This window comes from Microplitis demolitor, chromosome 2 (genome assembly GCF_026212275.2).
Source record: "Microplitis demolitor isolate Queensland-Clemson2020A chromosome 2, iyMicDemo2.1a, whole genome shotgun sequence".
NCBI classification, from domain to species: domain Eukaryota; kingdom Metazoa; phylum Arthropoda; class Insecta; order Hymenoptera; family Braconidae; genus Microplitis; species Microplitis demolitor.
In genome coordinates, this window is record NC_068546.1 from 21970691 (window position 1) to 21985986 (window position 15296).

General features: G+C 28.8%; 1 protein-coding gene across 3 annotated transcripts in view; it reads left to right on the plus strand.

The window, feature by feature from the left end:
- The first annotated feature begins 218 nt into the window (after nt 1–218).
- Nucleotides 219–15296, plus strand: part of LOC103579690 (uncharacterized) — a 36235-nt gene continuing 21157 nt past the window's right edge. For 2 of the 3 annotated variants that reach the window (XM_053743021.1, XM_008561174.3), the window contains exon 1: nt 219–511. In XM_053743021.1, coding sequence (XP_053598996.1) covers nt 450–511 — 62 coding nt within the window. In that variant the 5' untranslated portion in view covers nt 219–449. Of the gene's footprint in view, nt 512–9240; nt 10203–15296 lie in introns of those variants that run through there. The other variant, XM_008561173.3, reaches the window with a different exon arrangement.

A 15296-nucleotide genomic window follows, 5' to 3' on the forward strand; every position in this document is an offset into this window, starting at 1 on the left:
GCTAGACCAAGTGAATTCAAAAACTATGCAGATCAAATTTCGACCGAATACATAAAATTTTTTGCCGCCAATTTTTAAATTTTGTTTTCATACCATCAGCCGATAAAGTAACTTTTCATTTAAATTCATATTTAAATCTCCCTCAATTGGCACATCGTCCTGTGGCTCCATCTGCTAACTCTGTAGTCTTAAAAAAAATGTTTTCTTGAACACAACATGAAGCAGGGTGTTCTTCATCTAACTACAAGTGTATGTAAAATAAATATATAAATCTAATATTCTTTCTTACACCAGTTCACGGAAATTCAATTCAAATGAGTAATGGACATGTGTGTCATCATAAATTTCATAAAAATAAAAAAAATGAAGACTTTAAGGTAGAGTTGAATAAAAGAAAGTAAAAGTTGGTGTAAAAAGTACCGGGGTACAGCCATGATTATAAATTCCTCATGGGGCCCAAGATTATTGACAACAGCAGACCCTATAGTCGGATAATGCCCATAGATAACATGTGAGTAATTTAAATTTTTATTAACAAAATTAAAAAAATTAATTAATAAAATGTATTGAATTAACTGATGGTTATTTTTGGCGGGCTGCAATGCGCAAATGCTGAAATTCTATTTGTCAATACTATTCTTATCTGACATGACATGCGAAATAGTTTTAAAATATATTTTTTTATAATTTATTCAAATAATTTAAATTTAAATTATTTATTGGGTTCATAATAATTAATTATTATTATTATTTTCTTTTTATTGAAACCGAGTTATGTAAAGTCGGAACAAAGTTTCTTCCCTTAGATTATTATGTAATTTAGCGAATTAATGCTATGGATTTGTTGCAAATGTCAGCTATGACGATAAAAAGATGTTTTATAAAGTTTACGGTTACTGAACTCATGTATGACGTCATTGATTACGTAGATTCCCAATTTCCATAGGCTTTTTTATCATCCTCAAGTTAGACAATTTAAGTTGAACATTTTCAAATTTTTTATTCAACAAATCATTCACAAGAAAAAAAAAAAACAAAAATATGCGCATGTAGAAAATTAAAAAAACTAGAGATGCAATTTTTTAAAATATTTTTTTTTGTAATTTATCGTTTTCAAAAACAGTCCAGAAAGTATTTGATGGCTAACTTCAGTATCATGTGCTATAAAATATGGTACAGAAAATAATTTCCTTATGCTCTAGTGAATTCAATTTTACTGAATTTCTAATTATATTTATAATTTTTTTCCATTGTATTGTCGTTATATTTGATTACAGAGTTGTCCCTTCTTGGATACTTTTCGAAATTCGCTGAAATTTTCATGGTATTTCCCGGTCGAATTAAATTCCCTAATAATTTTCAATATTCCCGATTCGTAGCCACTCTGCCTAACTTCAGAACTATGCCAAAACAATCACTTACAGCAAACCGCCTGCGGCTCGGGCAGCCAACTTTACCCTGGTCTGAAAACGTTTTGTTCCATCCCTTGTCATACAATATACTATTAAATAACCAAACAAGTTATTTACCGAACTATGAAAGAAAACATTCATATTTGAAAAATTTGTTTGAAATTTCAAAATTTTCTTTATTGACACCCAAATTCCGGGTTATAATTTGAAAATGACTATGGCTATAGTAAAATTTATAATGCTACAGTAATTTGTGATACAACTTTTAGAAATTTAACTATGGTCGACCTAATTTTTGACTGCATTTACTTCAATTTTTTTCAGGTGGCCAACATGGTCTGACTTTACTATGACACCATAAAAATAATTTCTCCATGTAAAAGTCCCTTTTTAATTCGAATAAACCAATTTATTCCAACAATGACTAAAATATATACTTATATTTTTTTTGTATGGCAAGTGAAAGTTTTTTTTTACTGGATGATAGTAATGTAACGATATTTTATTTGAAAAGTATTCGTAATAACATGTAATTACATCAGGTAACAAAAGCTCAAATTTAGTTCATTCATATTTTTATAAAAGAATAAATATGAAAATTATTACGGAACATTTTTATTGTGAGTATCAACTCACGCTTGATGCTTTTTTAATTTATTTTATTTTTTTGTCGTATATAATTTTTATCGCAGCTTTTTCTCACGATTTTATATTTAGAATCACAAGAATTTTACCCACTACTAAAAAATAATATTATTTTTTTATTCAATATTTTCGATTTTAACTACAAAATATTTTTAGAAAAAAATTCTGCTTACTAATTCAAATAATAGCCACCAATAATAGACCGGGTTATCAGAAATCATTTTGAATAAATAAAATGTATGATAAACTGAAAAAAATGTGAGCTCCCAAGTGATTAAAAGATAAAACTAATTTTATCATCAACTATAACATGACAAGTATCTAAATATGAGTTATCTTTTATCTTGACAGCTCTATACAGTAATCTTGACCTCATTTGGTCGTAAAATTTGCATGGACAGTACCGCAAGGGGAGCCCTTGGGTATATCTATCCTCGACGAACTTATTTACCTTTTTCTATTCATCGTGAATGACTCACTATTTTTAACAAATAATAATAATAGAGCGTACATTTTTAGAAATCTTCTATATTATTTATAAAAATTTTTTTTAACTCGTGTATCTGAAGTTCAATACTTGCGCGTTATGTAGCGTAAGTAAAGTAGTATGTACTTTGTCGTGATAGTTGGCTAAACTATAGAATTTATTTCTAAATATACTTTTACAAATTTTAATCGAAAATTAATATTAATATCTTAGGGTAGCCCGATTCGAAAAAAGTAACGATTTTGGCGTAATAAAAAAATTGAAAACAAAGCTGCCCTAGCAAAACATAAGCAAGTCAAGTTAAAGTTTTTTTTTTAAAATAAAATTTTCAGATATGAAACACAATCAGTTTTACTCAAATTCAAATCAGATTTGACTTCAATTTGACTTAAATCACTTAAGTCAATTCCAAGTCAGCGTCACTTAAATTTGAGTTCATTGACTCAAATTTTTAAGCCAAATCCAAATCAGATTTGACATCAATTTGACTTAAATCACTTAAGTCAATTCCAAGTCAGCGTCACTTAAATTTGAGTTCATTGACTCAAATTTTTAAGCCAAATCCAAATCAGACTTGACTTGAATTTCACTTAGTTGACTTAAATTTTTAATTTGATAGGGAATTAAGGCTGAAGTTTTAATAGTAACCTTAAACAGATTTGAAAAATTTTTAAACAATTTTTTTATATAACTACTGAGGTCATCCTATTTATTAAAAGTATAATGACAATACCAAAATCAGCAAAATATCGTCAGAAATAAGAGTATTTCAAGTTCTATAATTATTTTTATTCCCCACTATAATAAAATAATAACTTTTTTTTTTTGGACAGTTTTCAATTTTCTTGGCGGGAAGTTAAAAATGTTGATATCAGTTTAATCTGCTATCAATTTAAATGTAACTGCTAGCCATTAAAAAATTCAATCTCCTGACACAAAGTCAATATTTCCCAAGTTTTATTAGAAAAATTTTTGAAAACATCCTGCGTGAAAAATTTCTATACAGTATTATCTTTATAACAGTTTTCCACTCAAGAACATTTGTCTTCCATTAAAAATGTAAGGTGACAATTACTTCTTGATAGTTTAAAATTTCCATGGTCATAAGACTCGTAGGTTACGTGTCAAAAACAGACACGTTTACGCAGCTCTAGTTTCTATCGATTTTCTGAGTTAACTACTCTTTACCCCGCCGTCAGTGAGCTCTCCATATTCTCATCTCTCTACCAAATGCTTGTTCATCTCACAGAGAATCCGTGAGTTTGCCTCTGCTCAGCTTCAATGATAAAAGGATGTACCTATTCATATGTAAGGTTTGTGTAGGCATCATCGATTCATCGAACTAGAACACCTGATATAGTCTTGCATATTCTCGGACCGCATCTCTTTGCAAAACTGATGTGTGGGAACAGTCTGGTTTGTACAATGTCCTGACGTTTATGGATGAAATGGATCTGTCTCAATACCCAATACGAATAGTATGCCAGCAGGTCTTCTATTGTTAATAGTCTGTCATAAAAAAAGCGAAAAGCCTGTAGGTAAATAGACAACATATTAATATTTAATAAAAATATATATTTATAGGTATATTGATTTGCAGAGAACTTTCTTAAAACTAACCGCCATTCTGTGCAATGTAATATATATTTTATATGTTCAAAAAAATAGCTTCCTGAAAAATCACACGTGTTTTTCAACAGAAGTTTTCTGTTTGCTATTCTAGAAATACATATAAACATCATTCTTTTCACAGTAATATCTTTGTACGGAACTATGATTATGAACGGAAAATTTACTTCAACCATCTTTGGATAAATGGATTATCATAACTTGACTTTCACTAAATTTGAAGACAATGCAGTAAATTAAATTTTGAATTAGCTTATCCCTGCTTTCAGCTTGAGCAGCCGTCACTCTTTAATGATACTTTTGTGCTTGTAGATGCAATTGTTCAGTGTGAAAAGGAGCTTCTTTCAAGCTTTTGAAATTTAATCAGTTTTAAATCAAACACCTTATTCAAAGGTCAAAAGATTTATCTTAATCCGTTCGAGAGATGTTATTCTGCAGGTACGATTGATTTCAGAAATATATTTAATTTCCATCTTGACAAATTTCATTGACTATTATGAGAATTATCTGGATCGGATCATTCAATAGAGATAGTTGACGGAAAGTTTCAAAAATTACGATTTTTTAGAAAATCAATTCAAAAATCATGTCGGAATATTCTTTCCGTAAACTCTAGATTGTCACAAGGTTCGTTTCAATCGATTCAATTTTTCAGAGAAATATCGTTAATAACAGTCACTTATAAAACTGTTTTTCTCGTTTTGTTTAAATAATTCATAATCTAAAGGTCTCATATTCAAAATTTGAACTTATCATATCAACAAACTATAAGAGTGGATAAGATCTTTTGACGTTACTATAAAATAAAAAAAACTCATTGAATAATGTAACCTGCAGATCGGTAGTCTATACTAGTAAAAAGTTACCTAACGTTTTCTCATCTTATTCTTTTAATTTTTTTTATTAACAATAAAATTAAAAATTGAAGATCTTATCGGCAATTTTCGAGCTTAGTTCTAAACATTTAATAGATATACCTATATATACCTTATCGAGTACAGTGCTAACTTCCTGCTAACTGTGAAGTTAACGGGCTATCAACGTTATTGCTCCGCGCACGCTTGTACATGCGCCTCTTATATTAGTATAGGCCATCAAGTAGTTACGTAGATTAAGTTTATACCTAACGTCCAATGTATTATGAATTAAACTTTTTTGAACCAGCCAATGGTTTCACTGCTAATTTCACATCCACCTTTTTCAAATATTATCGCAAATTACAATAAATTTGTCTTAAAAGTTATTCTATAGTTAAAAACAATTAAAAAATTTTAATGTACTAGATAATACTCTAAAGCGATGAATGCAGCTATAAAAATCGGTTATGCAATAATCCAAATGTCGACGACGGCTGTTTTAACGCATGACACGTGCAGTTAGGTAATATCGCCGTCATCATCATCTAGATTTTACATCAGAATATTCAGTTAAAGTATAAGCGTGTTTTCATTACCACGTCAATACTTTGTTCAATAATTTTCTCTGCAGTATTTTGAAGTTTGAGATATAAAAAGAAATTAAAAAAAATTTAAAATAGAAGATGAAGTTGTTAGTGACAAGATTGAATGAACCACATCTTCGACGTATTCTTCAGGCCGAAAATGACGTAAATAATGAGGGAATCGATATAGTTTGCGTCATGAATCGACTTGTTTATTGTTTTCTGTTGATAAAGTGGATTAACTTTGAGTTCTGGTGGCTCTTTGGTGATGGTCCTTTTACTATGCATCGTTGAGTCAAAATTCTGTCGATTTCGATTGATGAAGATTCGGAACAAGGACTGACAGTTTCAATTTCCGCTGTTTGGATTAATGATTTATGCGCACGTCTTGAAGTGATAGATTATTCAATTGTCAAGTTTTGTGTTTAGAAGATAGTTTATTTATAGAAAATAATTGAATTATGCTTTTATTAATGATGTAATTAATGTGTTCAATAGTTCTAGATGATTATATAAAATATCATTGTTATTTCAGTTATGAATAGAAACTAAATAAATTAATTAATCCATAGATTTTTTTTTTGGAGATTAATTATTAAATATAATACAAACCGATATAAAATAGTACATTACACACCTAGGGAAAAAAGTAGGTCATTCCAACCCGCGTTGGATTTTTCATCAGATCTGCACCTGAAAGTGCATTTTTGCCTCAACTGAGGTAGTCTATTACACACATGGGTCAGAATGTCCTACTTTCCTCCCTAGGTGTATAATGTACTATATTATGTTTGCTAGTTTTTCGTTTTTGATATTATTATATCACTTTAAGCCGTTTGTCATCGTGTCAAAAATAAAATTGTTCAAAAATACTCGGGTCATATTGACAAATCCAGCATGTGTTACTTCAGCAAAAACTATCTTGTTTGTTCTCATAAAACTGTACATAAAAATAAATTTATTGTAATGAGCACGCTATTTTTTTTGTTCAAGAAAATCGATAAGTTAATTTAATAAGTTAGTTACAAAAAACTATCATAGATACGTACTTATAGAGCGATCTGGAGACATCCCGTGCCTTGCGTGACTAACTATTTTGAGATTCGGTACATAATCTTGTTTTGCCTTGCCCTCGACTTTCTCGCGAAATCGATGACCCAAGGTCGCTGCAGATGTAGATTCTTACTGAGCTAAAATATTTATAAATTTTTCATAGCTCAGATTAATTTTTCCATACTTAAATTCAAAATTTTTGATACCTGAATTTCAAATCTTCAAATAGAAGCACTCATTTGCGATTATGCATTATAGAGGTTTAAATAAGGTTCTACTTTTGAATAGGGTGATCTCTTCTACTTTTGAAATTTTTTACTAATTAATTTCTGTTAAATCATACCTATTGTTTATTATACATTGTGAAAAATTTCCAACAAATTTTACCATGGGTGCATTGTAACACCGGACCATAAGAAAACTGGTACAAAATTTACAAGTGTCCCATAGTAAAAGTATGCGCAGACGACACGATTGGGACCTATGCGCATATGTAAATTTTGTACCAGTTTTCTTATGGTCCGGGGTTACAATGCACCCATAGTAAAATTTGTTGGAAATTTTTCACAGTGTACCCTACTAAGATAGTATATAATAAACATATGATTTGAAATGTAACATGCTACGTAAACACATATGATACAACATTAGTTAACCAGTATAATAATATGATTAACATGATTAAGAATTTTACGACTTCCTATATACATTTCTAAAAACGTGAAAAGAAACCAATAGAAGGTGCGACTTACACGTTGCAGTACAAGAATAATAAGGTCAGTTGAATAATAGTTTATCCTTATCATGCTGTTCAATGCTTTTAGTCGTGCTCATAATTTAAGCGAGAGTATTCAATAGCACATGACAATTATCTTAATGCACTCGAGTTTGAAGATTCGCAATTCGAGTTTCTTAATTCTTAATATCCATAACGTGCTCGGTAAACCCATGATATTAAAAAATGATATTTAGCATCCGGTTAACTTTGAAGAAAAACGGTATAATAGCACTTACGAAAATTACTGATGTTTTTTAAAATTACAGTTACTTTTTATATTTTTTAATCAAGAGATTTCCAGCATAAGGAAAATTTAAGATATCGATATTAATTATCAAAAAAAGATGTCAATTTTTCCGATTGATTTTAACTTTGCACTAAACCTAAGTTTTCGCGGGCTCCTATCGTCATACAATTAACCTTAATAGGTTCTTTTGGTTGAAACATTTGAATATTTGCATATCGTACTTACATTAGAAAAGCTTTTGAAGAACATGGAACGTCAACTGTTGAAAACTTGGATTCTGATAGTCTATGAATTATTTAAGATTTTAATCCAATCTAAAATCAATTACTTACTTTTTTGAGAACATGCATATTCATAGTGCGATTAAAAAGTGTAAATGCGCTATCAATTTATTTTTATCTATTCATTTGCTTAAATGTTTAAATTTATGTCAGAATAAATTTTCATGAGCTTTATTTATATATTCTACGAAATCGTTGAAAAATTTCTTCTCTCAACATCGTTCGTCAACCTGATTTCATTTTTTCATATTTCGACGAATCCAACACATACTTCTTTACTATTTATAAGTTCTGACATCGTGAAAAATGAAAATTAGCAATCTACTAAAATATTATAAAACATCAGAAAATTCCCTTGAACTCTCTGGTTTTTTCTTTTTTTCATTTTAATCTCGTGATAAACAAAAATTTTAATGAATTCACATAATTATTATTTGAATTACACAGAAAAAAAGGATTTCTTGGCACAATGAAAATTTTGCACTTTGAAATGAAAAAAAAATATTTTTAGGTGTAGAAAAAATTTCTTGCTCAAGAAAATTTTCATTTTCAATTCAAAATGAAAAAAAGCGCCAAAAAATCCTTTTTTTCTGTGTATAGTTTTAACTTCGCATTAAATTTTTTTAATTAAACCAAATTCAACTCAAGTAGATGATATAAAATTAAAGACTTTCAGAATAATAATAAATATAAAATTTATATGTATATATTTTGACATACCATTTTACAAAGCATTTTATTTGAGACAATTTTTGAATGTTTATTTTCCATGCTAATTTTTTTCTGTACCCCGCTAAAATCGTTCAATAATTTTTTAAATAATTTGTTATCTTCGTCATATTTTTAGATATAATCAATTTTTCAAATATTTCAAATATTGAATTTACGAATTTGAACTCAGAGATTTTCGGGAGAAATTCGAATTCAACTCAAAGATAAAACGAAAAATTTCCACTAAAATAATCATTGAATTTCATATCTACGAAAGTTTCAGCCCAATTATGGACCTCAATTTTTATTAACTTTCGCCCTAGAAATAAAATAAAAACAAACTGTTAATTATTCTCAAGCATTAAAAAAAAAAAAAAAATAACATTCAAGTTGTCTGGAAGAATAGTGATATTTTTGTAAAGTACGTTAGCCTATATATGTGTATAAAACTTGGTAGGGGGTGAAAATGCAGCGCGTGAGTTCGCGGTGGGAGGGACAAGTTCGCGTTCGGTGGGGATGGCGTCAGAGTGGTCGACATCCAGCGGTTGGTCCTCTTTATTGCAGTCAGTCGACAAGCAGACTTTCTCCAAGTGGGATCTTAATTAACATATTCAAGTTCAATTGTCATTTTTTATCATTATTATGACACCAGTGATCTTAATTACTTAAAATATCAAAAATAGAGATCAGATATAAAAAATTCAAATCGTCTTGAAACAAAATTTTAAAAATCGCATCAAAACTATACGCTGTCTTTGGTACTTTAATAATTTATATTTGCATACATTAAATAATAATTATTGACTCGTAAACTTGGGTTATCGAACTTTTATCGTCTGACCACAAACGAATGATAAAAGTAGATACGGACTCTCGATTCATGACACGAAGAGTCCAGTATCGGTGAGTGTGAACACGCGACCTAGATCAGTACATTGAACTGATCTTCTCTCTACAAAGTAGGTGTGAATATAATAATTCATCTATTATAATATTATAAAACACAATAAAATAGCCTACTTACTTGTTAAACCGTGATAAATATATCAGTAGATATATCAAGATATTTTGAAATTTATTGAGCAACTTTAAGTGAAAGTTTTAGATTCAATACAATTCAGTTTATTGATATTTCCGAGTGGGTGTTGATAACGCTAATGAGTGATTGAAGTGATAAAACTTGTGTTTGATTTGGAAAGGACTCAAAAATTTGAAGGAAGTTCAGTAACTCGTTGAAGTTACGGAAGACAGTATAAAGATTATCGGCAAACTGAAAGACAAGTTGGGGGTCCAAAAAATTTCAGCTATCATGCGTAAAGTGAAGGAAGTGATGAAAAGTAAAACTGTTAGCTGACTAGCAGAGTTATTCCGCGTTCGAGCGGGAGTTAAAGAGACAAATCATCAAGGCGACAGTGAAGATAATCACCAGAACAAAGATCGCAGGTGCTCAGTAATGACTTTTGGCACGGCTTTTCACACCGACAAACCGGGTTTTGATGATCATTCAGTCATGCATCGGTATAATTTATTTGTTTACTTTTTAACAATAATATTATGGTAATCTTAGTGATTAATTCGTTTTTGCAGTTATTATTTATTACTATGAATTGTACGTAAATATTTAAAATCATAGGTATCGAATTAAATGTTTTTTTTTTATTTAATGATGATTATCAAGAAAAACTAAATTTTTTATGATTGATAAGTAAATTTCTGCGTGGAAAAAAATATACGATTATAATAATAGTAGGTTAAGTTAAATCATAGGTTTTCGAATCTTGAAATTTTTCTAGGATTCATTTTTTAGCAATTTTTGTTTTATGGTTTATTAATATTAATTTAACTTTACACAAAGACATTATTTTTGCTTTTATTCAACAGTACTAGGTTCAAAAAAATAACTTGATTTTTGGCGCAATTTTAGAAATTTGAAATAGATGAGCAAGGCAAAAACAAGCTCAATCCGAATTTTTTTTTTTTAATGTATGAAAAACATATTTGAAAATATGAAAACACATTTGGTTTTGACTTACTTTTGACTCAGTATTTATTTGTATTGATTTATGCCAATTAAGTCAAATTAAAGTCACGTTGCCTTGGATTTGACTTAATTCACTTAAATTCAAGTCATTTGAGTCACGTTGTCTTGGATTTGACTTGAATTTAAGTCATTTGAGTCAAATTTAAGTCAAGTCTGACTTAACTTGAATTTGACTTAGTTAACTCAAAGTTTTAAGTCAAATCCAAGTCAGACTTGACTTCTCTGATGGAAATTTTCGGAATTTCCTTTGAAAAACTCAGTTCTAAAGATTTTCTCAAAGTTCTAGAGACTTTTTCAGAGAAAAGTCCAAAGAATTTCTACCAGAGTTGAATTTCACTTAAATTTTTGAGTTAAAAAAGTCATATTGAATTAAAAAAAAATAAGTGTAGCCAAAAACAAGTTAGCAAATCCAAATGTAAGTCTAAAAAATTATAGCATTCAAAATCAAGTCCACTAAATTAAAAAAGTCAAAATCAAGTTATTTTTGACCCGGGTAACTATTTAAAAAGCATGGATTTTTAATTTCATCTATAAATTTACATTTAGTGGTTTAATCTCACTCCAATGAAAAGTGAGTAATAGTTTTACCTTATATACATTGTTATGCTCACATATATATTTTATGTGGGCAGGTATAACCAGTTATTGAATGCCAAAAAAAAAATATTATTTTCTTTGTTTGAAATTGATAATAAATAATTCTCTTTAACCAAAAATTATCTTACGTTCTTTCAGACCTGATTATAAAAAAAATAGTTAGTCATTAGTATTAACATTATCTTTTATTGATCACCAAAACAACTGAAACCAGTCGATAAAAAATTATAACATGACTAAGTATAATTATTTTTACAATAATGAGTATATTCAATTCAAAATAATGTTACCGATAAATATTACATAAATTACTTATTAGTATTCTTTTCATTAATAAAAACTATAAAAATTTCTTTATTAATTTCAAAAACATTTGAACAAATTATTTGAACATGAGTGAACGAGAATTAAAAATAAATTTCTAAGCTATTAAATTGTCGTTACCTCAAATTATTTCTAACATAATTAGAAAATTCTTTCGGAGTTTAAAATCTTTAAAATACTTTATTAACGGGCATTAACATCATTGGCGTAAATGAACATTAATTGAGACAATGAGAATATTCTCACGCAACACACAACATATCCGCATACGCTATAAGTACACATACTTACCACATAATGATTAGATTCTGTAATTGGCAAATCATTACATTTTATCATCATAAAATAATCACTTAATTGTAATCATAATATTGTTCATAGAGGAACTGAAAACGCGGCCTATAACAGGTTCAAATTAATTACATTAAATCTCTTGTATTTAATACACTCCGATATATATATATATATATATATATATATATATATATATATATATATATATATATATATATATGTGAAAATTTAAATGATAAAATCATGAGAACATTGGCCATGGCTTTTTCATTAGAACGCAGCATTCATCTACGTCACGACGGAAAAGTTTAAATAAACTGTTAGCTATTGTTTTATAATATCAGTTTATTTTTTTTTTTTTTCCACATCTATTGAAAGTTTTCTGTTATTATTTCTGAAAAATGTTTTTATTTTATGATTAAATAAGAAATAATAAATAAACAGAATGAAAGTTGAAAGCATGAACTTGTAGTTAATATTCTGACTTCAGAAAGTCGTCGTACATCTTGAGCCGGTTATCGACCTCGTCTCACATCTGCTCATAGGATTTTTTTTTCTCGCACACTTTTAAAAGTTTTTTAGCCCTATTTTTTGCTAGTATATGGGTGTACTTATTTTCTTTTTCCTTTTCAAATACAAGCGTAGAGAAGTAAAGCTCCAGTTAAGGCTATCAACAAATACCATTATGCTGTACATTTCCTCGTTTCTATTTTTGTTAAACAATAAAAAATACTTTCTGCGGTTATGTTCATTACGTTTAAACAAAAAAGGCTTTTATAAAATTTTAAGGGTATTTTCAGGCAGTGCCCCTCCTACTTTTTAAAAATTTTCAATGACTATTGTCAGCTTATCGGAAAAAAGTCAACTTTGCTATTTTATATTGCTATTGTAGTAATTTTTGACTTTATATGAACAAATATGTTTCACTGGCTCTATATAACTTCTGAATGGATCGCAGAACAGTTGTAAATGTGAAAATAGAAACACAAAACAATTATTTATGACAATGATCCAGCGCATTAGTCAACAAAGTTTCGCGGTAGCAGTGATATATTTAGTGACAATGGCAATATTTTTTTATTTCACGTACTGTGAAATGGAGTCGTACCATGAATATCACTGGCACGATTTTCGAGTTGATAATTTAATTTCAAAGCAATTGTATAAATAAAAGTTGGGAATTCAGTCTCCAAATGAACTTGACGTTGCTTAATTTTTAATAATTCTATAATTTTTCCATAAATTTTTTCACTTGACGAGCATTATAACATTTTATCTTTGTCTATTCTTCTTATTAGTTGAGCAATTGTCATTATCCTAAAAGTTGTTAGCCCAAATAAAAGACCTTTTTATTATCATCGTAATTTTTATCTTTATTATCAATGTTAGAACTTTTATAAAGAGCATTAAAATATATTACTTTTCTGAATAAAAGCAACTATTATTTATGGAACAAATACGAACATTACTAAGCCCGCCAACTGATCATTTAATAATGCAGTTGAATAGGGTAGAAACACCATTTGTGGCTACTGCTCCATTTTTGGACATTTAATACTTTATTTTAATTAATGAAAGAGTATAGAATAAAATTGCATTGTAGTAGGATAATAAAAGTATCTTTTTACACATTTTAAACATTAATTACATCATTGCGTCTTTGAAAATTATTTCATTTAAATTTTCCAAGTGTTCAAAACTGGCCAAAAACGGTACCTCTACCCTGATACAAAATGAAAGAATGATGGTATTTATATATGACGTCGCATTTGATTTTTTTGAGGGATTCTGTTGAAATGCCTCTTATTTAATGATGTGAAACCTACCTAATTTTTTTGGTAGATCAGATCTTGAGTAATTGATTGATGTCAATTAACATCGAAAAATTTTTCTTCAACTTTTGGGTCATTTTTTTGTATCATCATTTTTTGTAGTATATACACATCAAATATATGGATCAAATAATAATTTTTTTGATTATTTTAAAAAAATTCTCAGAACAGAGTATTTCGGATATTATCAATCTGTTCTTTTCCGTCAACAAATTAATACAACCTTGAGTATTTAATGCCTCTACAATTAAATATTTTTATCTAGATCTCTAGTATTGAAAATAAAAATAAAAATAAAAATAAAAATAAAAAATTGTCTCTGTGATAAAGATGATAGTGATCTTGATGCGAATCACAGAAATAAATAATATGATTTATAAATCTACCCAATAGCCTTGATAATTTATTTATGTGTACATTTGTTACTGTCACGGTTCTCACTTCAATTGATCATTGTATACACAACGTTAATGTTGTATCTCCGTTACCACTTGTGATATAATTTAATCAAAATTTTTTTTTTAATCCTTAATTCAAATACTAAACTGAAGTACACTCTAAAAACGAATTAGTGAAAATCACTATTTGGCAGTGAATAGTCATTGTCAAGGAAAAATATACCAATATTTGACTTAGTGATATACTTTTCACTAGTAAATAGTCTATGTCACTATTTTCACTATTTCAAATTTAAGAGAGCATGAAATCGTATTCGATTGATTACAGTTTTGTTAATTTCACTAGAGTTATGGTAAACAAATTTGATTTCAAAGTTTATATTATACTTTTTCAATAAATATCTACACGGAGAGAAAATTATGGTAACAGTTACAATATATTATGGGAATGGTTCCCATACTGCATGGTAACCGGTTTTTTTGAAATGTTGATTATAGGAACGGCACCCATATATATTATGGTAATCATTCCTATAATTATGGGTATAATTCCCATATGGTATCGGAATAGTTCCTATGGAATCATGGTAATAGTTACCATAATATTATGGTTATGTTGAAAATAATATTATAGGAATAGTTACCATAATATATAGGGCTTATTCCCATATACACTTAGGAACCATTACAATGTGCTTATAGGATCGGTTACTATTTGCTTATGGGAACTATTCCTATGAGTATGGTAATCATTACCATGATTCTTTCACATGTGATATGGGAACTGTTACCATAATCATAGGAATTGTTCCCATACTTATGGAAACTTTTCCCAGAAAGTATGGGTCTATATCCCATAATCCCAAGTAATCATTACCATAACGGTATGGGATATTTCATAAACGTACTAGGAACAGTTACCATAATTTTCTCTCCGTGTAGAAAAAAATCACTCGAAAACAAAAAAATGGCTCAATCGACTAACCCTATGGCCCATCATCATCTATGAACTCTTTGAACTTGAACCTAATATTAGACATGTTTTTGAACTCGTTGAACTGCCCCCCCCCCCCATTAACCTCAACTTGAAAAAGATTAAAAACGATTTTTTCAGGCTTGAAATGTA